Consider the following 26,434-nt stretch of genomic DNA (forward strand, 5'->3'; position numbering starts at 1 on the left):
TTCTAACATTCTCCCACTTGGGCTATATTAATTAATTTAATATTATTTTGAAAATCATTTTATTTCGAAAACGACTCTATCGGGTTAATAACTAAAAAATAATTTTACGTGGCCACAATTTTGAAAAACAATATTCCAATTTCAGCATCTCAACACAATTCAATCCAACATAATCTCCTCATAGGAATATGGCGATCAATATACCGAAAATATCATAGCATATGACCTTCCATACTCACATACAATGAGTATTATATCTTCATGAATCAAGGCCTAGTAGTGTAGTAAGAATTAGTGCCAAAATGTGATCAACAATGTGACACACTAATTCTTATCGGTCCTCAATGTAATTTCTCAACAACATGAAATTACATTAGTGCAATTTCCAAGCAACATGAAATTACACTCTGTAATGCAACTTCTGAACAACATGAAATTGCATTACCACAATTTCTAAACAACATGAAATTGCACTTCTTGATACGATTTCTCAACAATATAAAATCGCATCACTGCAATTTCTAAACAACATGAAATTGTTTTGCTTAAATAAGCCAGTATGTCACAGTACAACATGAGATCTCAAAATTTGTGACATCCAATCACCTTTAAGCTCACAACATGCTTAAAGATATTATTCCATACATATATTTCTTAGTCGACAGGAGAAATAATAATAATGATGATCATCATCAATTACGTAAATTCAAACAAATATCACAAAATAATTATCAGTTTGCATAGAAAAGAAACAAAATGAATATGACTCCCACTAACCAAAGGAATCAAAAAAAAAATCTAAAATATTCAAAAGCAAGCATTGAGTATTACTCCCACTAATTAAGGGAATCAAAAGATTCTAAAGAACTCGTATTCTATATACAAAAGAAGCTACTCTAAGGTCTTTCTTTTCAAAACTTTTAGATAAAAGGCTATTGTCTTATTCAATAAATCAACATATTACTAGCAAATAAAATGTCATCTACATAAAGTACTAAGAAAATATATTTACTCCCACTTACTTTCATGTAGATGAATCAATTAATGAGCATACACTGGCTTCAGAGATCTGTCCCCTTTAGGCAGATAGATCACCTAGACCAATGCACCTCCAATAATTTTATTACAGTTAAGCTTCCAATTAAAACACACAATAACCCCCTTTGGGCAGGAAATTGCATGAAATAACTAGAAGCACTCCTCAATAATTTTTTTGTATGTAAATAGTTCAAGCGGAAGCATACAATCCAATAAACAAAATATTACAGCATGCAACACAGGTCGAGAGTACAAAATTATACAACAATATCAAATTAGAGATAATTTTTCAATACATTTTGCACCAAAATATACCCAAAAATAAAATAAAATTCATAATTGATAGAATTTAACACAAGTTAATCTTTATCACTAAAAGTTATACACATAATGTAATAAATTAATCATGAGCAATAACAAAAATAATTAAATATCATAGACTCCCCTTTGGGCAGAGTATATAATATATAATTATTTTTCATCACATGAAGATTTAACAACGGAGAAAATTATATACAATTGTCTAAAATTTATCCCCTTTGGGCAGATAAATTTTATAAATTATATATCTCCTTAGTTCCAACATAAATGCATCACATGTAATTTTCAAAAAATTTATCCCCTTTGGACAGATAAATAATTTTCAATTAGATATTCCCATCAATAATATTTATCTTCATGTAATTTATTATTATATATTAAAAATCCCCTTTGGGCAGATAATTAACATATAATAATTATTAAACAACAATAATATCTTATGAACCAAACATGCTCAAACAACATGAAACACTTTTCCAATATGTGTTTCTAAAATAATCCAAAAAAAAATTCTCATTCAATATCAAACACAACTTTAAAATTGTGCACCGAGAGCAACTTAAGTAATAATATCACATGTATATTAACATTGAATGTATCGCGTAATATTATAATATTAGAAATATTGGATAGGAATAGATTAAAACTCTATCATTTTCCTATCGTTACAATGTATTCAAATTCTAAGCCAATTTTTGACATTACTGCACATAGGAAACATACATTCTTATAGATCTGTGCACAAATCAAGGCCACAAAGAAGATGAACTTAGCCCCCAAAATTAAGGTTTGATTCTAAATATAAAGTATGATGATATAGTATACCCATAACTTACACTCATAACATCAACATCAATTACATCTTTATCTCAAATTAATTAGATCGGTGGTAGATGAACTCAAAAAAAATCTTTTCCCATAAAAAATAAAAAATATCGTAACAATACTGAAGGCCAGCACAAAAATATCTTTTTAGATATATCAAAATCGTAACAATATTGGAGGCCTATGTAATATAAAGAATCTAAACAACAACAAAATTTAAACAGTAAAAGATGAAAACTGCAACCATGATTTTTAAATATCTTTCAATAACAATATTGAAATTTTCAACTAGGAATCTAGGATTTTCAACCGTAATAATAACTCCTGAACCAAACATGCTCAAACAATATGAAACACTTCTTCAACATGTGTTTCTAAAAATTATAGCATTTGTCAATCAAGAAGAATTCCACTCATTGTCAACTACAATTATTAAAATTGTGTATCCAAATAATATTTTACAGATTTTGAATAAATAAATAAAAACTGTAAAAATATATATATATCTAAATAGTGGGTCATGAGGATGTAAGCCCCATTCTGTTAGACTTTATACATGTTGTAAGTACAGGAAATATATATTTTTTAATCAAACATTTATAGCGAACATGAATAGAACAAGAGCAGTGTATATATACTGGACGTCAATAATTATAATCATTACAAGTGTATCCAACATTGCTCTATGGTTATGGTGGGATATAATATAACCATTATATATACACGTAATACAAAATGCTGTAAAATAATAGAACATGTTTGACTAAAAAAAATTGTCAATAATAGAACATGTTTGACCAAAAAAATAAAAAATAAAATTGTCATCCATTAGCGCATGGTACAATAATAGATATATCTATGAGATATATAACTGAAACGATTTGAATAATAATTATTATATAAATCAGAACTGACTAAAAAACCGGAACTGATATTCTTTGAGTAATATTTCTGTTGGATAACAAATAAACAGTAAATCTGCCCACGATAACAAATATTTTTAATAAAATACGGAACTGGTAAATTTGTAAATCGTGCCCACGATAACAAATACACTTGTAATCGTGAAAATAAATAAATAAAAAACAAAATAAATCGGAACAATATATTCTTAACAAAGCGGAACTGATATATTGTAAACGGTTTGTACGAAACAGCTCGAAAAACAACAGAAAAAAAAAAAACTAATGATCTACACGATTCACGTGGCTTGAAATCCAGGTTGAGAAAAGCCTTTACACAAATTTCGAATCAAGTACTCTTGAGTTTATCAAACACAACAATAAACCAACTAGCCACTAGGGAAACTTGCAGTAATAATAAATTGAAGACTTAAACTATTCATGAAATTATGGCTGGACCTTTATGAAGAAGGCATATAACACTGTAACGTGTCCCATTCAAATAATATATGCAGCGTATATTTAAAATACAACGTGGATATGCTACTCAATAATATAATAATAGGAACAATATAAAACCAATTTTATTGTTGAAGCTTATTAATCTTCGCACATTTGAATCCGTTACTGCAAACCCATTTGATTTTACTGGAAGCAAAAGATAAGATATATCTTATTGTTACAATCTTCTTAAAAATCGGAATCGATAAAATCGGAATTGATATATTTATTAGACACCAGTAAGATATATCTTTTTCAAACAAATATGACGATGCGATTCAAGAAGTATATCTACTAAATTGAATCAGTCAACAACAAAAAATATAACGGTAAAAATATATATATCTAACAGAATAGATATATCCTAAAATATATATATATACCAAATATAATAACAATCCCGAAACGGTACTGTGGACAGAGGGTATATGAACAGTAACAATATAATAACATAACACTTGTATTTCTCAATAACAATATACCAAATATAACATCCCTATACCAACTATAATAACAATATAATAACTCGATATCTATTGTTATATGTCATTGATCAAGATATCTATTGTCATATGTCATTCAAACGGTAAAAAAAAGAACAGTAGTATTATATCACGATGAAGGTTATCTAGAAGGTATATGAACAGTGATATGTCATTAGAAATATATGAATAGAAATATTTCACGTCTGGTTCAATTCCCTGAGTGTAAAATACCGAAAAAATCGTTTCTTGTTAAAATAATATAATAATCTGTTAATTTATTTATATAACAAGAAGTTTCTGTTGAAATAAAAAACCGTGCCTTGAAAATCGGAATTGGCAAAACAAAAAACGGAAAAGCGGAACAGTAATAGTGATACTATATATACACTAACATACAAGTTAATATCATGGGTTTACAGTAAAACCACTAAACAAAACACTAATGGTTATGCTCCACGGAATATTACTTCAAGTAACTGATATCATGCAACAAATATCACGAAAAAGTATGTAACAGTTATGGTCATGACACAACATTTAATATAATAAGACAAATACCAAATTTTGATACCCTGGATCATCTATTATTTTGGCACTAATAGATGTATATGTTCAAACGGTAAAATATTTAATCATGCCTTTGAAAATCGGAACTGATAAAACAAATAAACATTTCAAGTAAACAGAAATTTGCCTTGAAAATCGTGCCCACGATATATCTATTGATAAACATTTCAAGTAAACAGAAATTGGCCATGAAAATCGGAACTTAAAAAATGGAACAGTATATTATAACAAACAAACAAATTTTCACTACAAAACTTCCGTGGACTTCTTCAAAAGTTTTGAATAAAATAAATAAATAAATCAACTTGTCAAAGTAACAGAAAACCAACCACTAACATAATACTGCAGATACACCAGCTACCTTATAGGTCTTCCTTCTCCAATTTCTGGATACCGATAGCTTGAACGTAATTTATAGGGAATTCCATATTTCTAAAATTTATTAATCCATTTCATTCTCTTCTACGTTACTTCCGTACGCCATAGACAAATAAAAATAAAGATCTCATAGCTAACAAAGTATACCGCAAGACAAATGGTAAAACGACAATTCACTAAAAATAAAATAAAAAATGTAAAAACGACAGACTAACAAAAAAGTGAAAACAATAATGAGAAGTTTAATCTCACTAACAAGCACATGCAACCATGTTTTATCGCAAAGTATTTTAAATAACCCAACAAAATGAAATATAAAGGGTTAACAACGTAGAAGAAGATGCCATTTAAATGTTAGAATGAAGGTACTGTAGCTATAGCAAACTTAGGTCGGATAGCTAATTGAAGCTAACAAAAACTCAGTAAATATTAACGTAAAGATTTCGACGTGTAGAGCAAAACCCTAAGTTTCTTAATTCAATACAAAAAAAAATTCATGAAATAATGCATAAAAAAAATCCCAAATTCTTTGATTCCATTCAACAACATGGATCCTATAATCATATACATAAGGCTCTGATACCAAATGTTAAATCTAAAATTATATAAATCATGCAATGATTATAAAATACCAAATGTTAATAAATCAGAGTTGTAATTATGTGTACCTTGTTGGGCCATCACAAAGTCGGAGAAGAACGGTTGGAAATATGGGAACAAGATGCTAGAGTCTTCCTCTCTATTACCTATTCAGAAATTGGCAGCCCTCAGCAGATGGGAGCATGATGGCTTATGGAGCTTAACTCCAATATTTATAGGCTAGAGAGGGGACCTAGCTAATAACCTAGAAAAGAGTCTGTGTCCACTGGGTCCACCCATCATGGAAAACCAGGGTCACACTAAAGCCTACACTGCTGCCCAACTAGGCCCAATAACAACAGATGCTAGAAGCCCAATTCAATGTGATCACAATGAGCTAGTTACAATAATAATATTGAAATATCCATTAACCCGATTAATTTTAAATACAAAACTAATTAATTAATATTGCCCATAAAATAAATTTCTAACACCTTTTTCTTAAAATGACCTAAATGTATGTCTTTTAAAATCACACGTTTATATATATATATAGGGTCAGGATCATTTTACACCAGTGTAAGTTACACTCTTAATCTTGTCCGTTAATCTCACTTATATCTAAGGGCTCAAACTTTTTAGTAATGTGAATCATTGGATACAAGTGGATCAATGGTCAAGATTGAGTGTAAGACTTCTAACTCTTACACCGGTGTAAGAATATCTTGTCCCATATGTATATACTCATAATTGAACTATTTGAAAGGATGGGACCTTGCTCGAGCTGCACTGTTTTAGGGAAAAAACTTCAAGTGGGTGTTTGGTAGGAAATTTTTTTTGAGATTCTCGAAAAAACGACAGTGGTAATCTTATTAATTTACCCACATTTGGTATAAGATTTTTGAAAATTTTCCCAGAGATATGATTTTTTCGAAATTTTATTTTGTATTGAAAAAAAAAATCATTTTTTTGGGACAAAATTTTGATAAAATTTTAGTTTACCAAATAGCTTTTTGATAACATTCTCAGAAAAATTACTTTTTCACCATATTACTGAAAATCATGATTTTCAGCAAAATAAAAATTATCTTCTTCTAAATGCCCCCAATAGTATGAGCAAAAATTTTAGAACTTAAAAAAAGAATATGGGTAGAAAAGAAAAAAGAAATCATTTTTAGTAAGAAAGAACACCAAATTCGGTTCTTTTGTTCCACTAAGTTTTTCTCGTGTTTTAGTTGCGTTGCTGGACTATACACATTATGCTTGCATATCAGGATTAGAATCTCCTTGACGTACTGTTTTGTTTTCATTTTTTAGGAAATAACTATTTTGTTTTCATTCTTATTTTATATATTTTCTCAATAGTTATAATTATTATTAAAAAAATATTAAAATTTTGCAAAGAAATAATATCTTGAACTAGTGCACACACACATATATATATATATGGGTCAGATCATTTTACACCAGTGTAAGTTACATTCTCAATCTTGTCCATTAATTCTACTTATATTTAAGGGCACAAATTTTTTAGTAATATGAGCTATTGGATACAAGTGGATCAATGATCAAGATTGAGTGTAAGACTTCTAACTCGTACACCAGTGTAAGAATATCCTACCCTTATATATATATATATATATATATATATATATATATGTCTGTCTTTCAAGAAATTTTATGATTTATTTAATACTCTCTCCATTTCTAATTGTCACCTTAGTAGTTTGTTTCGAATTATTTAGTTGAGACTATTAAGAAGACATTAATTATTTCTGACATTATCCTTGTATTTCGGTATCTCCTCTAATTAAGAGAACATTAATGGAATGAAAGGGTGATATAGTCAAATTAACTTATCTTTAAAAATTTCAAAATTTAATAACTTTCCTAATTTTTGTATAAAACATGAAATGAATATTATTTAGAAATGGATGAAGTAATAATTTTTATAAAAATAAAACTCTTCTCGATAGTAAAAAAGATAAAAAATAAACCTCTTCTACGGTGAATTTGTTTGTAATATATAAGGGTGTTTGTTAACCGATCTAAAACGATTCAAATCGCGATGGCCGAATCGAAAAACCGATAACCAAATTAAACAAAAATCAATAACTGAAAAAACTCGCAAGATTTAATTGGATTAGATTGGTTTTCGGTTTGGTTGGTGAAAATTGATCTATTCCAATTCGATCCAATGTAAGATTTATTGCTCGACGTCCTGCAGCCACGCGTATATATATATATATATATATATATATATATATATATATATATATATATATATATATGAGGAATGTTATATTTACAAACTACACTAAGTCTGAGTGTATGACCGGTCTTATTTAGTGTAATTTGTAAAAAAAATTATAAACGGATCTTTTTCATATATATATATGGGATAAATATTTCTACATTCACTTTATATAAAGTTATCTACAACTGTCCTTTTTTAACTAAGTTTGATCGATCATACATACAAATTCTATTTTTTCTCTCCGCCACGTCAGCCGACAATGTCTTAGGAGGGAGAGAAAAAGAACAACTTTATTGTTATAACTATGTATGACCAGTCAGACTTAGTTAGTTAAAAAGGAGTAGTTGTAAATAACTTTATCTAAAACGGCTGAAGAAATATTTTTCCCTATATATATATATATATGTAGGTGTTTACATTTCTGCAATAAGTGCAGCAATCAAATACATGCCATATACATACGTGAAAGCATTAAATGCGATGAATCATAACCATACAAAAGATAAAAGCATTAAATGTGAAAAATCATAATCATACACTTGTCGTTACTTACGTAAAACTACTGCAAAAATAATTTTATCAAGCCGGCTATTGAAGCCCATAACTCACTAGACGACCCCAAGAACTAGGGCCAAAGTAGTCAACCGATTCACATTCCCCCTAGAAGATAAGCTCATACCCACTATGGAGCATGACATAGCGCGTGATCAATCACTTAGCAGTGTGGACTTTCGACTCAGGCAAACTCAACTAGGCTCATCAACGCCTAAACTCAAAATAGCTCAAAGTCTGTTTGGATCCTCTCTTTTTTTAAGTTAGAAGTTACTTATAAGCTAAAGCTAAAAAAAAAAACTAACAGCTGTTGTGTAATTACATAAAAAATTTAGCTTAAAGGTTACTTAAAGACACATATTTCAAGAAAACTATATCTCTCTATCTCTATACTTTTTCATTTAACAAAAAACACAGAATTCAATAAAAGCAGATAAGAGCTTTAAAAAAAGCTCCTCCTAGGAGCTTTTAGCTTTTAATTTTTTTCTTCATTATAAAAAAAAGTTTTTCATTATAAGAGCTTTTCTCAAAACTTTTTTAGCCTAGCTTGTGCTTATATGTAACTTCTAACTTAAAAAGAAGAAGATCCAAACAGACACTTAGTATCACAGTCCTATAGATCGTGCTATCAAACTTTTGAATTGGGGGACAATTGTTTTAGACTCAACTAATAAGTCTTATAGACTTTAGAAGATAAGAGCCTAAGAGTGTGTTTGGTAGAGGTTTTTTTATAGAGATAACTAGGCAACCTATTTTGGATTTAGAACTTGCCCACATTTGGTAGAGGAGTTAACAAAATTTAACTAGGGAAATAGTTTGCCTAGCCTTTGTGTTTTCTTTGCAAAATTTTTTGTTTTCCACTGTTTCAGAAACCCATATCCAATGTGGTATTTTTTTGTTTACCCATGCAACCAAAAAATAGCATGAACCAGTAGACGAAAATGACCTTAAGCTCTTCTACCTCTATTCAAAAGTTAAAAAGGTTAGTTTCGTTATTTTAACCAATTATCCCATCATTATTTTACCTCTACCAAACATAGACTCAACAAATTTAACTCAATTTTCCCAGTAATATTTCATCCTACCAAATAATTTTTTTTAAATTTTCCTATCAAAATCATTTTCTCTCCATTTCCCCACTAATCAAATTTGCCTAGTTTAATTTTTTTTCTCCTCTACCAAACGCCCCCTAAATTAATCTCGATTCAAAATACATACTAGGATACTGGGCCTTATCCATTAGGTAGTGTTTGGTACCCAGATTATTTATGGATGCCCTGGAAAGCATGGGAGAGAAAACAAGAAACCCGTGTTTGGTTGTTCAAAAAGTTAAAATTTTCTTAGGAAATGTTTTTGTCCGGATTTCTTGATTGTGTGCAAATTGAAGTAAGAACACCATTGTTCAAACTCCATAGTTTAGTTGGAGAAATTGATTGCCCAGGGAAATAAGAAATAAACAACTATTAGGTGGACGAGATTAACCCTGTGCTTTGTACCATCGATGAAGTTGTGTTCGCAAATATCTGGTGACAAAACCTACGGCAGCTGCCCCCTCCTTCAACGCTTCTGGGTCTTCGTTTTCCATGGCTTGCATGTGCATTTTTTATGGTACGAGTCGGTGGAGCATTTTGTATGTTAACCATATCCATATTTTAAAAACACAAACTTTCCGTTTTGCATTCCGTTCTATTTCATCATTTAGTTTTGGGGCTCTTGTATTTTAAAAAGCCAGCTACACTGAAAGCAGCTGATGAGAGAGAAAAAGAGAGAGATGGATGGATAACAATACAAAAACGAAAGAGATGATGGCCAAAGTAACGCATCCAGAGAAAAATTAGTCTAAAAATCGATGAGAGAGAGAGAGAGACTGTTATGATTATTCAAAATTGAGGGTATAATTGTAAAATAATCATATATTCCTACTAATATTTTTCACGATCAACCAAACACAAACTCAGTAAAATTAACCAAATATTCCCGGGAAAATATGAGTCTATCAAACAGCTTTTTAGTAATATTATAGTAAAAATTTATTTTCCAATATATTTATGAAATTTATGATTCTGGGATAAAAAACAAGTTCTCCTCTATCAAACGCCTCCTTTGTTTGTATCCTACGTAAACTCCCCTACCTTCATATAAACTCTATACATACATAAAAGATTAAACTCCTCTGGTATGCAAATTTGAAATCCTATCATCCTTTTATTGTTATTATGTATCACACTACCGAGCCTACACGGTGATTTGCTTTAAGGATACACAAAATAAATAAAAATTTGAATCGAACAGTGAATCGAACTGAACTACACTTAAAATAACTAATTTTTAAAAATCAGTTCATGAACTGAATCATTTTTGAACGTCAATAACCGAATCATTTTTGAATCAAACTGGTTTTTATTACTTTATTTTTTTAATTTTTTTAATTTTTTTTCGAAGAGTCGACTCTAACCGATTCTGAACTGAACCGAATCATTTTCGAATCGAACCGAATCAAATCATTTAAACTAATTCGATTCTATTTTTGAGAGATTCAATTTAATTTGACCTATGCCACTTACCACTAAATAACAATACTCAATGTTGTTTTCACTAAATAGTTACACAACACAAATAACTAGATGGTAAAAAATGTAACTTACCACAAAAATGCGAGTCAATATTATGTCCGTGGGTTGATATGCAACAAGACATGGATTTTTGTGTAATTTTTTATTTAACATAAATACTACGCTAATGTGAACGCGGGTTAATTTGAATATAAAAGTTATTATGTCATATTCATATTGTGTCAGTGAAATCGTGTAAGGAATTACCACCTCCAATTATGCTTCTTACTAGTTTTTATTTGCTTTAAATTTATAAGTAACTCTTTATAGTCTATACCTTTTTTATTACTACTTATGGGGCGGGAAACGAAAAATTAGAAAGCGGGTTGGAAGGAATTCCATTGGTAGAATATGGGTCTTCCCTATTTTAAAATATTTTAATATTTTTTCTTCAAATTATTCCTTTATTGAGTGCTTTGTGTGTGTATAGCTCATATGAACAAACCACGATTTTTTTTTCTTAGAATATTAGGGTCGTATACCGTTGAAAATTGACAATCACAAATATTGTAAACGAAAAAAAAGAGAGAGAATAGACTGGTTCACTCAATTTAGACTACGTAGAACTTGTCCATATTATATTCACATCATCGCCCCTCGTTACAAGTCACTCGATTTATAAGAAAAATATAAATAAAATTAAAAAAATCCTAACAGCAACTATTCATGAGTCAAACTCAAACTACTAAAAAAAAAGAATAACAATATACGAAATATGAATCATACCGCAAGACATACTAGTGTGGACCTGTGATTTGTTTCTATATTTTTTCTTCTGTAGCTCACACATGAAAATAGTGCTGGATAATTTGTTTTGATTTGTCATTTCCTGGTCGATTTCAGGCGTTGAGAGTTAATAATTTTCTGCTATTTTTATCTGGCGTTGATATGCTTGATATGTGAACTTAAAAATGGCCAAGTGATGCTATTTTTTTTTTGGTAATTATAGGAAGTGAACTTAGTCCTAAGAATCTGGCCAAGTTCTTTCTTTTATTTCCTTTTCTCTGTTGATTTCTTACAAATGGGTTATGAATTGCCAATGGTGGCGGAGCCACATATATTCTAGGTGTGGTCCTCGTCCGAGCTAAATTTTAATAAATTGTATTTATTATATATAATTATATAATTAATTATAATTTGGTCCATGTTAAAATTATAATTTGGCCGTGACTATAATTTGTAATTTGGCTCTATCTAAAATTTAAAATATTTTTCAAAAATATTTTTAGTAAAATTAAAAAATATTTAATAAAATTATAATTCTTCTTGGTACTACTTGTTCAGATGCTCTGCATTTAATATAATTTAAATGGAGAGACTTATATTTATAAATTTTCTGTTTACAAATTACACTATATATTCCTGAAAGGAGAGACTTATATTTATAAACTTTTTGTTTTTAAACTACACTATATACTCTCGGAAGTACAATAGATTACATTATATATTTCCGGAATTATATGGTATAATTTACAAAAATTTGTAAAAAAAAAAATTGTAAACGAATTCTTTCCTAATTTAAATATATTATAATATGAATTAATTAAAATTAAATAAAATGAATACACGTAAAAAAATTTTTGACCGGGACTCAAATTTGAACACACCTCCGCCCGCTCAATGGGTTGTATCTGAATTTGTTGTACAAACTTTAGGAAGGACCAAAAAAACTAAAATAAAAGAAAAAGAAAAAAGAAAAAGAAAAAAGAAAACCCATTTGTTTAATTGCCTATATCAGATTTGAGCGCAGTGAAGATTCAACAGGATCCCACTAAATTGAAGGATCAGTTATTAGAAAATCAGTACTTCACTTTTCCAAATTTCACGGCTATATTTAACCATCAAAATTGTGGAGCTTAAAAATTAATCGAGCGGCTTACAGTCTCTCAATCGCTTAAGATCATCAATGAAGGCCGTCAAATTCTTGTGGGACGATCCACCTTCTTGAACAGCTTCTCTAGCCTTTTTTCCAAACTCTTGAGCGCGCCGTCTGATAATGTCAGCTTCATCACCACCGTCCATCAACCCCCTCACTGCTTCCTCTATGCGATCCCTGCCCACCAATTTTTCACAGTCCGCAAAACCAATCACTGTCCACTCCTCTGCTCCCACCTCCACTCCAATACCCCGCACTTGAGTTATCAGCTTCTCGTTGTAGAACTGATCGCTATGCACCGGCCACGTGATCATCGGAACACCAGCGCTGACGGCCTCCACGGTGGAGTTCCACCCGCAATGCGTCAGGAAAGCACCGACGGCGGGGTGGCAGAGTATCAGCACCTGCGGGGCCCATCCTCTGATAATCATCCCTCTCTCTCGATTCCTTTCCTCAAACCCCTTTGGTAACCACTTGTTCTTCTCCTCCTCGCTCTCGTCCTCTTTCCCTTTCTTCGCATGAATCACCCATATGAAATCCTTACCTGATGCTTCTATCCCGCATGCCATTTCGTACAACTGCTTATCAGGGGAATAGCAAATGGTCCCAAAGCATATGTAGAGCACCGAGTTGTCCTTCTTTGAGTTAAGCCAACTCAGGCACTCGTGCACGCTCAACACGCTCTTTTGGCCCCTCTCTGCTTGCTCTTCTGCTGTTCTGCAAATAAGAGAGGCTGGGCCAAGATGCCATGCCTTGTGACCCGTGTTTTTCTCGTAATGGGTGACGTACTCTTCTCCGTCAAGCTCCACGAAGTTGTTGATGATAAACCCATTGCTTTTGAGCGCTACAGTGAGCAGGGGATCAATGAATTCCTTGGAGACCTTGGGTGGTGTTGCGTTGAGGGTGATATGGTGAGGAAAATCTGGAATCACAAATGAACCGGTGGAATCATCGATGGGGTGTGCCTTGAGAGATTCCATGGCACAGATGGTAAAGAGGGAGAAACCATTGAAGGCCAATCTGGGGATGTGAAACTTGTTTGCCAAATCATCCACCCACGGGTACAAAAAGTCCGCTACGATACAGTCGGGTGGGTCTTGCTCCACCAAATTCTCGATGGGTTCTTGGGGTAGCAAGTTGGCCTCGTACATCCTAACAGAGTTGTCGGTGTCAGTGGCTGAGGACATGCTTTCGGCGCCGTCGGGGAGGCCCACTTCTTGGGAAGGGAATTGGAAGGTGTGGACGCGGAAGTTGTTGGATTTGTGATTATAAAGGATTTGGGCATTGGAAGGAGTGGTGATGATGGTGACGTGATGGCCGCGTGAGGCGAAGAGTCTGGCTATGTCGGAGAGAGGGATTATATGTCCGGCTGCTAGGTATGGAATGGAGTACAGTTTGAGTGGCCGTTCTTCAACATCCATTGCTGTGGCAGAGTGAGACTGTGCTAGATAGACCTGCCTTTTGCTTTTTTTGCCTTTTCATTTTCCTTTGCCTCAAATTCTCTAGTCTTTATACATGAAAACAAGTTTGAATAAGCCAAAGGATGTTTCGGATTTTCATCGTTGTTCATTCTTAGAGAACACCGACGAAGGTTGGTAACATAATTTTTTGACACGGATTTTATTTTTAATGTTTTTTATTTTTTGGGTGACATGTTCTTTGTTATTAGTGAGTTTTATACGAGTATCAGTAAAGAGAAATAAATTAGTTCAATTTATTTAATAAAAATCACTTAACATTCTTTTAATGAAAAAACCTGCGTAAAAATTTTTGGATTGATAGCCATTCAGAATAACCGTACCCAGAAAAGTTTGAACAGCAAAAATATAAAACATAAAAGTGGATTAGATGTAGCCGGTTTTCCCTGTGTATTTTGGTATCAATAGGGCGGAATGTAACATGTAGATTGATATCGATTGTGTTTCAATTTTTTTATTCTTAAAATTATTTTATAAAATAGTTAATGAAATGTGTGTTTGTTATATTTTTTTAAAGTTAAAAATCAAAATATAAATAAAAAATAATTAAATATATTTTCTAAATTTAATTTCTAAAACAAAAATATTGTTATAATTTTTAAAATTTTATTTATAAAATAGGCCATATCGAACCAGGGTTTTTTTCTAAATAAAAAATTATTTTTCGAAATAACTTTCCCTGTTATATGCACATTTTCTGTTCATATAATATAATATAACATACCCTCAACTCTACCTAGTACTATGCCCAAGGCATATGCACATCGTCAAAGGTGGGAGAACAAGGGGGTTTTGTGTAATTTTATGTTGTGAATATATAATCATAAAAAATCATCGTCCATGCTTCTGGCATATTTAGTGATAAATTAAAGGGTAGGGTTTGATTGTGTTCTTACTTAAAATTATTACCAATATTTAATTTTGATAAATATTTTCTTGTTAATTTCATTAAGAATATTTACTTGTGTCAACTGTCAAACATAGGTGAAGAGATAGCCCGTTGCTCAACTTAACACACTCTCGCCAAATTTTATTGTTATGCTCACTTGATCTAAATTTTTACTTTAACATTTAGTAAGTACAACTTTTTTTATTCTCTCCATAATAGAAAATGAACCCAAAAAAATACGTAAAGATTGAGAAAAAAATAAATAATAAATAAAATGATAAAAAATAAACTATATATATATATATATAAAATATTAGCCATACAAAAGTAGTACACAATTATAAGAAAAGAAAATTAAAAATAAAATACAAATAAGAATATACAAGGGGACCTAAAAGAATAAGATGGTAAGAAATAAATAATAATTAAATAAATAGATATATATTAATTGGGCAATGCATTTATGATGTTATCGGAGAAAAAGATAGTTTCTTACACTCAAAATCATGATAGGACCCACATATAAAAAAAAACAAAAAAGTTATGCGAATTACTTCTCTCATGTAGTATAGTATGAAAGAAGTTTTCTCATTTTAAGAGATAAATAAAGTGAGCTCTACCAACTTTTAGAAAAAAAAAAAGAGACACATTTTTTGAAAAGAGAGTCAGATGAGAGATTCATCTTACATAAGAATATGATTTCCCAAAAATTATTACACATAAGACTAACTTTACGCACTAGCGTGAGAAACAGCTCTCCTACATGAGAATTCTTTTTCACATGATAATCATACAAGGAAGTTAACACAAGAGAAAAGGAAGTGCACGGAGCACTCAGCTTACGGTAAAGATAGGAAAAGAAACCGAAGATTTGACCAGCAAAAATCCAAATTTTACTGGCAAATTTATTTTTACTTGTGGGACATAATTAATAATTAAGAGATGCACAGTCTCGCAATCGTTTAAGCTCATCGATAAGAGCCGTCAAATTGTGATGGGATGACCCACCTTCCTTAACAGCTTGTCTGGCCTTCTTCCCAAACTCCTGAGCACGCCGTCTGATTTCCCGAGCTTCATCGCCACCGTCCATCAACCTCCTCACAGCCTTCTCTATGCGATCTTTCTCCACAACCTTTTCTCTATCCCCAAAACCGGCAACGCCCCACTCCTCTACACCCACCTCCACCCCAATACCCCGCACCTGAGTTATCAGCTTCTCGTTGTAAAACTGTTCGCCCATCACCGGCCACGTGATCATCGGAACCCCCGAGCTCACAGCCTCCACGACGGAGTTCGACCCACAATGCGTCAGGAACGCACCCACGGCGGGTTGGCCCAGTATCAGCACCTGCGGGGCCCACCCTCTAATGATCATCCCCTTGTTCCTATTCCTCTCTTCAAACCCCTTTGGCAGCCACTTGTCCTTCTCTTCATCGCTCTGATCTTCGTCTTCCTCTTTCCCTTTCTTCTCAGGAACCACCCATATGAATCGATGCCCAGCTTGTTCGATTCCGCATGCCATCTCGTACAGTTGGTTATCCGGTAAACGACACATACTCCCAAAGCATATGTAGACCACCGAGTTGGGCGGCTTCGAGTTGAGCCAACTCAGGCACTCATGCTCACTCTCTTGATTGCTTCTTCGCATTAGAGAGGCTGGGCCAATATGCCAAGCCTTGTGCCCCGTTATTCTCTCGTAGTGCTGAATGTACTCTTCTCCGTCAAGCTCAGCGAAATTATTCACGATGAGACCATTGCTTTTCACCTCTATCCCCAGCAATGGTTCCATGAATCCAGTCATGGCCTTTGGTGGCGTCGCGCACATGGTGATATGGTGAGGAAAATCAGGAATCACGAATGAACCTCCAGAATGAAGTATTGGGTGTGCTTTAACGGACTCAAAGGCGCAGAGGCCAAAGAGGGTAAAAGGGTTGAAGGCGAGCCTAGGGATCCGAAGCCTGTTGGCCAGGTCAGCAACCCAGGGAATCATGAAGTCAGCGACGATGCAATCGGGTGGGTTGTTCTCCACGAAATGCTCGATGGGTCCCCGGAGCAGCCTGGCGGCTTTGTACACCTTGGCGGAGTTGGTGAGGTCGTTGACGGAGGACATGCTTTCGACGCCGTCTGGGAGGCCAACTTCTTGGGAGGGGAAGTCGACGGTGTGAAAGTGGAGGAAGGGATCGCCGGATTTGTGAAGAAGGATTTGGGCGTTTTGTGGAGTGGTGATGATTGTGACGTGTTGGCCACGTGAGGCGAAGAGTGTGGCTATGTCACATAGAGGGATCATATGGCCAGCTGCAAGGTATGGAATGAAGTGAAGTTTCAGTGGCCGTTGAAGATCAAGACCATCCATTGTGGTGGCTGAGGTATTCATCTTTGAATCTTTGTTTTATCAATGGACGAAGGGTGGGGGATATTTAATATTTTTGTCTAAACAAAGTTATTTCAATTATCGAGTTCCTTCTCTTATTTTATTCATAATAAATATATTAAAATAATTAGCATGTGCACCTTGCTATAAATTTTTTATAATAATCTGTCAATGCTCACGCAAACAATTTTTAGTTTTAATTTTTTTTATCTAACTTACTTTTTTATTATATTTTTAGTAATTAAGTCTTTTTAGTAAAAAAAAATTTCTCATCTGTCAAACGTCCTTTGAATAACTTAAAAAAATAAAGAAAAATACAAGTGTTATGTTACATAAAAATCTTCACCTTTCTACACACTCAATATAACATGAGACCCATTTCAATTTTTTTACTATATAATAGACCCATAGTGTTCTTGTGTCTGTTACGTGACAAACTATTATCCCAAAAATGAAAGGTAAAAACAAATATTACATTGTAAGAAATTTGATATGTGTTCGATTCCCGCTGAATGCATTCTTGGGGAGGGGGCTGAACCTTTAGCCATCACTGTTTCCCCGCACTCCGGATTAGTCTCATAGCCGGCTCAAAGAGTCGAAGCTCGTGGGGATACCGAAGGGAGCCAACTTGTCTCAAAAAGATAATTAGAATTGGGTAACTAAAAAAAGGAATTTAATAAGTCGTGCCCGGACATAATAGTTGGGGCCGGGCCATTGCATTTTTTTTAGAAAAATAAAAAATTAGAACTTCCCGTGAGTCAATGGGAAGAAGTTTGTTTCTCCGACAACTTGAGACTCACATTGCCCAAAATAAAAAGTATTCGAATACAAATTTTAAATACTTGAGTATATAACTCCATGAACAGTGAAATAAAGATGAATGGATAAATGTTTCAGTAGGAAGGCATAGTAGTTATATATATTTTAATCAGGCATACAATGGTTAAAAAAGATATAATATGAGATAATTTATTTCATACAATAAAAAAATAAGAAAAATCTATTAAGGAGAGAAAAAAAAAGTGGATCTTAATTATTTTTGTGTAAAATTTTATAATGGAACTTTCTAAGAAATTTATACTAATTTTTTGTGCCTATTTTGCTTTTTGGGTGGACGAAAAAGAGACAAAATTCATAAAATCCACTCACGTTTACAACTGATATTGACCACAAATCCCGCCCTGATGGATGGTCGTATATCAAACTTCCCATTTTGTAAACCATGATATCAGCGGCAGAAAGCACTATTATATGGACCAGTCCATTTATTTCCTTCGCCCAACCCGATTGAAACTACGGTAACCGAATCAAAAAAATAATAATTTAATAAATCAAAAATCAAAAATTAAAAAAAATTGTAAATTTTAATTGGATTGAATCGATTTTTGGATGGGTCGATGAAAACCGATCCAATATATTAATTCTCCACTACTTACTTGAGCCTTTCCCCAATCACAATCTAAAATTTTCTAAACCCAAGAACCATTAACCAATCAACTAAATCAAGAAAAAACTTAGTCACATCTCGTCAACAAAATTTTATCATTATAACTTCATATCTCATTGCAAAAAAAAAACTATATTATAATTTACTAATACTGTTGTATTTAAAAAAAAAATCAAAAGTCAATACATACAGAAGATGTTATTTGCACAATAATCATAAAATAAATTTTAGGATTTTCAAAAAATCGAAAATCGATTCAATCCAAACCAAAAAAATTTGAATTGAATTGGATCAAATCTTAAAAAAAATTCAAACCAAATGGATGATTATATGATCAAACCGAAGGGATTGAGTCAGATGATTTTTGCTTTCAAAACCGATTCAATTCAGATCGCGAACACCCCTACCTTCAATGGTATTTGTTTTGAGAGCGTTTTTTTTTTTCTCGATGTAGAATTAAAAAATTTTATTTTCTATCTGATTTTTGTTTATTTAATAATTATAATTTATTAAGTTGCATCAATTAATTAATTATTAAATTCAAATAAATTTAATTACTAAAATGGACAGAAATAAATGGAAAAATAGAGAATAACATTTTTAGTTTTATACCTCAATTAAAAGATTCCTCCTCATTTATTTATTTTATTATTATTAAAAGAAATAAAGTTTAAAATTAATTTAATATATTAAAGTAGTTTATCTTTTTCCGTAAGTGCAAGTTTTAATATTCTTTTATTTTACTAAAGGCTAATATAACTATTCATTCTCTTAATTAAATTCGTTAATTTAAATTATTAAATGAAAACAAAATTAAAAAGTAATCATTATTATCTTACAAAAATGTCAATATATATAATTTTAGTTTATGTTTTTTATTTTAATTAGGAAAGCATGCAAATAAAAAAGAAAAGAAGAAGAGGTGAATGCATATTTTATTGTAAGGAAGGTGCAGCTGGCGGGGAAAGGATGATTAAAAAGCAAAGCAGGAGCAAAATGGGAGATTTTAACGCGAATAAATAAAAAACAATAGAGTTAGGTAATAAAACAGCATCCGGTTTGGGTTATGCTGTTGGAAGAGCAAGAGCAAGAATAAGAGTCACCTCCTCCCACGGAAAAGCCCACATGAAAAATGCTAACCCAATCAGCACCGTCCAGGTAAGGGGTGCATATTGTAAACGAGGGCGCACGTTAGCCTCACCCCCCACCGAATCGGTGCTGCCCTCCTCCTCGTCCTATCCTGTCCACATCTCAAAATCAGCCGCACACCACATACCACCACCACCCAATATGTTACCAAACGCCACCACCACCAAACCTAACCCCCATTTTCCACCCACCTCTTCTTTTTTTCCTTTTTCTTCATTCCTTTTCCTTTTCTCTCTCTCTTATGGCTTCCCCCGTACACTCCACCCCTCCCACAGATCCACCCTCTGCCGTGCCCCTCGCACTCTCTGTCCCACTCCCAGTCCCACCCTCCTCTCGCCGCCTTCCTCCGCCGTGTTGGTCCCCTGACGAGACCCTCGCTCTCATCGACGCTTACCGCGACAAGTGGTACTCTCTTGGCCGTGGAAACCTCAAGGCCACCCACTGGCAAGAGGTAGCCGACGCTGTCTCCCAGCGTTGCCCCAATGCCTCGCCGCCCAAAACCCCCGTCCAGTGCCGCCACAAGATGGAGAAGCTACGCAAGCGCTACCGCACCGAGATCCAACGCGCTCGCTCCCTCCCTGTCTCTCGTTTCAACTCCTCTTGGGTCCACTTCAAGCTCATGGATTCCATGGAGAAAGGTCCCTCCCCTGTCAAACAAGAGAACGATTCCGATAATAGCCATGACGGAGATGCCGTTGACGACGACGGCGACGATGACGATGATCAAGATCTGTACGAGGAAATCAAGAACGGCCATGGATCTAACACGAGGAGCTTGAACAAATTGTATAGGAACGGGCTTGTTGGTTCTGGTGGCGGTGGCGGTGGGTTTAGGATTAGAATTCCGACTGGGTTGAACGTGGCGCAACCCGGGTCCAAGTTATTTGGGAAGGTTGGTGGTAATCAGAAATTCAACCCCAATTTGAATCACAACCCTAGCTCCAAGGTGTTGGGGAAGAAGAGGGAGAGGGACCCTGTAGGAGAGGTTGTGTCTGCGATTAAGGTTTTGGGAGATGGGTTCGTGAGAATGGAGCAGATGAAGATGGAGATGGCGAGGGAGATTGAGACCATGCGGATGGAGATGGAAATGAAGCGCACTGAGATGATTCTCGAGTCCCAACAGCGAATTGTCGAGGCCTTTGCCAAGGCCGTTTCTGAAAAGAAGAAGAAGCCAAAGAGAATACCATCGCCCCAACAACCTTAACATAGATCACGGAAGTAACATAATGTAAGTTTATGCTTTGTTGTTTGTTTAGTTATTGCTTTGCTGCTGCTTTTTGTAATTTTAAGATAATAAGACAGAGATGTGCAACTTGATTTGTTTTAGGTTGATGTTGGCTGAATCGTGAATGTAATTTTAGAGATTCATTTTCTACACATTATTTTCCTGCTACCATTTTTTAGTTTAAATAAAATCAGAGAGCACAATCTCTTGCCTTGCCACAATGGTTTATGTGCTTTGGATTTGTTTCAAGGAACAAGAACAAAGAAAGTAAGTTGGTATTACACCGTTAAACAAATGTCCTTGTTAAACCTGTTTTAAGATTTAAACAATGACGACCTTGAGTATCCCATTTTGAAATAAGAATATCAGGAATCCAGGATTGAGTCTATAAACAGAGGAAATGTACATTGGTTGTGTGGGTCTCTTGCCAGATGCATATTTTGAAGTTTTCTGGATTTCCCGTGAATGTTCTCGTCTTTTTTCCAGCATCTGCTGGGTACCGCTGTGTTCTTAATTTGAATTGTTGGAGTTGTTCTGGTTTAGATGTCACATTGGCCGCTGTGTCGTATTGATTTTGTTCCATGGAATACCCGTCTCCGTTGCGTTATAACAGCTGCTAGTCATTCTTGCATTTGCGAAACTTACAATGCAAGCTGTGCTTGCGTTTCATCCAACCTTGACTCCAATCGCTGTGATTGAGAAATATGGAATGAATGATTATCATCGATCCGTTGTTCAAGACGCATTTGTAAGGAACGAAGTTCCTCTGCAAGTTCCTGAACCCTCTGGTGGAGTTCGCGTGAAAGCAACAGTGATAAGAAGTGACCTGTGTGATACCCGTACGAAAGAAAGAAAGTGACGAAACCTCAAGGAATTCACACACAAACAAAGTGGAAACACAGAAATATACAATGGAAAATCAGCTTTACAGACACCAGTATCCAAAATGACGATGGTAATGACTGAAACAGCCTTAGAGACACTATGGTAACAGAAAAGACTCTACGAAAATGGCGACAGAGGGCTCCAACAGCATCTCTTTCCAACTCACTACCCCAATCAAATCAATTACAATTCACATAGCCACTCCCCCCATATTATCCTACCTTTTATCTCATTCTCTAGGAACTTTCTAGAAGAATTCCCTACCTAGCACACTAACTAACTCACTTTCAGGCCCATCAGAAAGGAACAAATGAATTATTATTTTCTCAAAGTGACTTCATAGTACGTACCTATTCCCCACTTATATATGTATATATGTACTTCCTACTAACTGACTTTCCCTACTTTTACGCAACTACTCAACAACCTACTTAACAACCCTACTTTATTACACTTGCAAATATACAATTCAATCCTAATCTACAAAGTTCTCTAAAGCTGATGGAAACTTCTTCCTTGTGGACATTCTGCATGTAACGTGCCATGCTTTCGTAAATGCATCAATGTAGTGTTTGGTTCGGGATAAATTTTTTTTTACTGGGAAAATGTAATTGATAGGAAAATGGTTGGAAAGTGAGTTTGATAGGAAAATGTAAAACAAGTTGTTTGGTTGACCTAAATATTACCGGGAAAATTTATTTAAATATGCAAAATCTATGTTCGGGAGAAACTTTGCACCTGTTTTTTCACTTCCCCAGTCATCTCAAAACACCACATTTCAAGTGGTATTATGTAACAGTGAATTCCATCCAAAAATCAACACAAAAGTTATTTTCCCATCTATCCTATTTGCCTGGTATTTCTTAAAAAAACCTGAACCAAACGTGGTATTTTTCAATATCCACCTACACTTTCCCATCAATCCTAAAATAAACCTTCAACCAAACACTACCCAAATGTTGTGGCAAAAGAAAGAATATATGGTGGAGGGTGCATTTCATTTACTCCGAAATAAGTGAATAAGGTGCATCAACTGTGATTACCTAATTATAGTTATTAGAAACTGAACTATAACTAACTAAAATAACCAACCAACAAATTTGGTAACTGTTAGTGAGGTGCAAGTTCTGATCACTGTATTAACTTGGAGATTTGAATATGCATTTCTGTGAAAGCTTGATTGATACAGGTTTATATGAACTACCCTCAGATCACACTGCAGATCCCTTGAGACCTTAGCATTGGAATCTGTTCATTGACAACCAAATGGTGCTTGTTGCGATGGCTCAAGGTGTTAGGGATGTGTTAGTGGGTAGTTTTGTTAGGAGATAAGCTTCGTAATAGTGGGTTATTTTATTTCTATTTAGTTTAATGGATGGTTACTAATTTGTTTCTACTTTGTCTATTTAAACTTTTATTATAAATGATCTGGGAATTAGATTTTGCACTTGTGTGCTTAAGGCATAGCTTCTTCAATAGAGCTCAATTTATTTTTCTACGAAAAAGGCTGGAGAGCACTGTATGTATCGGCTTGGTAAATATGGACTTGCGAGTAAAAGAATTAGAAGATGCATTTCAGACACTCTACAATCAACTCAAGGAGATGTTTGCCTAACTTTCCAATCAACTAGATGGTCTAGTTGTAAACCCAAACCGTCAAGAGGGAGACATTTCGTGAAGTAATTTTACCCATGCCCCATCATGTTCTCATTTTGCATCTGGGACAAGCAATGCATATGCTTCAAAGAGGGTAAAGTTTGATTTTCCTTTTGGGAAGGTGACAAAGGTCATGGAGTTAGACACCAAGCTAGGCACTGATCATTCTGACGACACAAAACCTCTTGGACAAGTGTCCAATCAAAAACTGTCCAAGAGGCCCCTCAACCAAAATCCCAAGTTTTTGGTTCAAATATGAGATACTTAAGGAGAGCTTTACTTCTAAAATTCCTTGAGAAGATGAAAGAAATGGTCATTTCTAGAGGATCCTTTCCAATTAAATAGGAATGGGGAGGCCAACATGGATATTGAAAATGATTCAATTACTTGATCTTACTTTTGAGTATAGAAATAATTTTTAAGAGGGAGGGAATGTTAAGGACGGAGGCGAACCTTGGAGTAGCGGTAAGATACTCCTTGTGACCAGAAGTTCAGGGGTTTAAGTATGGAAAACAATTTCTTTGTAGAATATAAGGGTAAGGCTACGTATAATCGACCTTCATCTCTATCCTTGCAAGTTAGGGAGCTTTACGAACCGGGGTTTACCCTTTTTTAGGGAATGTTAGAGGTATGTTCGTGGGTAGTTTTGTTAGGAGATAGGTATCATAATAACAGGTTGTTTTATTTCTATTTAGTTGTTGTAGTGACTGGTTACTAATTTGAATTTGTATTATAAATGATAAGAGAATTAGATTTTGCAGTTGTGCGCTACGTATCACAAGGAAGTAAATTTCGAAAGATGCAATCTATTAATGTTAGAGATGCTGCTTTGAACTTAATAGATGGGCTGACTGGTTAGCAAAAGAGGCTCTCAACAAGAATTGGGGTTTCTATCCTATCTCTTCGCCTCACCAGGAGCTGTTACACCTTATGGAAGCTGATATTTGGGATCCTGGAGACTTTTCTGGCAGCATTTGAGTTTTCTTGTTTTGCTTGTCTAGTTTCCTATTTTGTTTGTTTTCTTTCTGTCGCTTTCTTTCTTTGTTTTCTGGGCTTTTAGCCCCTGATTGTATAAAAAAGAAAAAGAAAAAAAATGATGCTGCTTTGAAAGAAGATTGGTAGACTTGTGATTTGCTAGCTAGTTGTGTTGCATTTAATTGTTAGTGCCTATGTAGCACCGATACTGACACGTGACACGATACGACACGACACTCCGACACGTTAATTCTAAAAAATGTTAGATTATGACACGTTAGGACACGTTTTGATATTAAATAATATTTTTAATTTATGTGGTGTATATTATATTTAATATTCAACAATTTAATAAAAAAATAATCTAAACTTATAATATTAATAAATTTTGCAAAAAACATAAGATATCTCAAATATTTATATTAAACTCAATAAAATAGTAATCGAAATCCAACTAATCTAATAGTTGGAACTAAAAACTCAACGCAATGTAACCTTTAAACCTTTTTTTGAATTTCTATAACGTGTGTTGGAGTGTCGGGGAGTGTCGGAGTGTCCGAGAGTGTCGGGAAGTGTCGGACACAACACGTCAGGGTTTTTGAAGTGTCGGTGCTTCATAGGTTAGTGCATGTTTGACATATTTTATTTTAAGTTTTTTTCTCTCCTTAAAAGTAAAAATTTAATTAAACATAATTTTATAAAAGCTCTCCTTATAAAAAAGGTTTTATATAATAAAGAAAAAATTAAAAGTTAAAACCTCTTAGAAGAATTTTTTTTTTTTAAATATCTATGCGAGTATTTTTGGAATTTTTATATTTATTTTATGTTTTTACCCTTATTTTAAATATTTATTTATAAATTTTTATTCTTTACCCTAATAATTCATCATGATAACATTATTTCATCTCCTTTCCTTTGAAATCATCATACAACTTTATATCATTCAAAAAGCTTTTACTTTATTTTTATTTTTTAACTTCAACTTAAAAAATAGTTTTTTGCTTAAAAAAATATGTGCCAAATAGGTGCCTTTTTGGGAAGTCTTATTTTTATCTTATTTTTTCTTATAAACATAAGCTTAGCTAAATATATTTTTATAAAAGCTCTTATTATAAAAAGAAATTTTTGTTATAATGAATAAAAAAACAAAAGCTTAAAGCTTCCAAGAGAAGCTTTTTTTAAGATATATATTAGCTTCTAACAATTCTCGTATTTATTTTTTAGTTTCACCTTTATTTGAAATTTTTATTTATTAATTTTACTCTGATTTAAAAAGTTTCTCGTGTCGAAGGAGATGAAATCATCTCCTAAACTAGTATATAATTTTTTTTGGAGTAAAGTCATTTTTGGGTCCTTAACAAAAAATACGGTCTCCACTTTCGTTTCTTACAAAAAAAAAAATTCATCTTTGTCCTTTTTTAGGGACTAAATTGGCTCTTCATTATTTACAAAAAAAAAAAAAAAAT

General features: G+C 33.5%; 3 protein-coding genes across 4 annotated transcripts; 1 reads left to right on the forward strand and 2 right to left on the reverse strand.

Moving 5' to 3' along the window:
* Window positions 1–12,880: 12,880 nt before the first annotated feature.
* LOC133310986 (scopoletin glucosyltransferase-like) lies at window positions 12,881–14,323 on the reverse strand. Its single transcript, XM_061511987.1, has one exon. The coding sequence runs from the start codon at window positions 14,312–14,314 to the stop codon at window positions 12,881–12,883; it is 1,434 nt and encodes a 477-aa protein (XP_061367971.1). The 5' UTR covers window positions 14,315–14,323.
* A 1,636-nt stretch (window positions 14,324–15,959) lies between these two features.
* Window positions 15,960–17,667, reverse strand: LOC133310972 (UDP-glucose flavonoid 3-O-glucosyltransferase 7-like). The gene has a single exon (XM_061511971.1). It carries the CDS (start codon window positions 17,632–17,634, stop codon window positions 16,189–16,191), a length of 1,446 nt encoding a protein of 481 aa, XP_061367955.1. The 5' UTR covers window positions 17,635–17,667; the 3' UTR covers window positions 15,960–16,188.
* A 2,444-nt stretch (window positions 17,668–20,111) lies between these two features.
* Window positions 20,112–25,111, forward strand: LOC133310966 (trihelix transcription factor ENAP1-like). 2 transcript variants are annotated; one of them, XM_061511965.1, is made up of 2 exons: window positions 20,112–21,455; window positions 24,746–25,111. In XM_061511965.1, the coding sequence occupies exon 1, from the start codon at window positions 20,469–20,471 to the stop codon at window positions 21,429–21,431; it is 963 nt and encodes a 320-aa protein (XP_061367949.1). In that variant the 5' UTR covers window positions 20,112–20,468; the 3' UTR covers window positions 21,432–21,455; window positions 24,746–25,111. The 2 variants fall into 2 exon arrangements, with proteins under 2 accessions (XP_061367949.1, XP_061367948.1); XM_061511964.1 differs by having other exon boundaries at window positions 24,755–25,111.
* Window positions 25,112–26,434: the final 1,323 nt, after the last annotated feature.

Source organism: Gastrolobium bilobum, unplaced genomic scaffold (genome assembly GCF_033153095.1).
Source record: "Gastrolobium bilobum isolate Gb01-03AN ecotype WA unplaced genomic scaffold, APGP_CSIRO_Gbil_v1 utg7006, whole genome shotgun sequence".
Classification (NCBI taxonomy): domain Eukaryota; kingdom Viridiplantae; phylum Streptophyta; class Magnoliopsida; order Fabales; family Fabaceae; genus Gastrolobium; species Gastrolobium bilobum.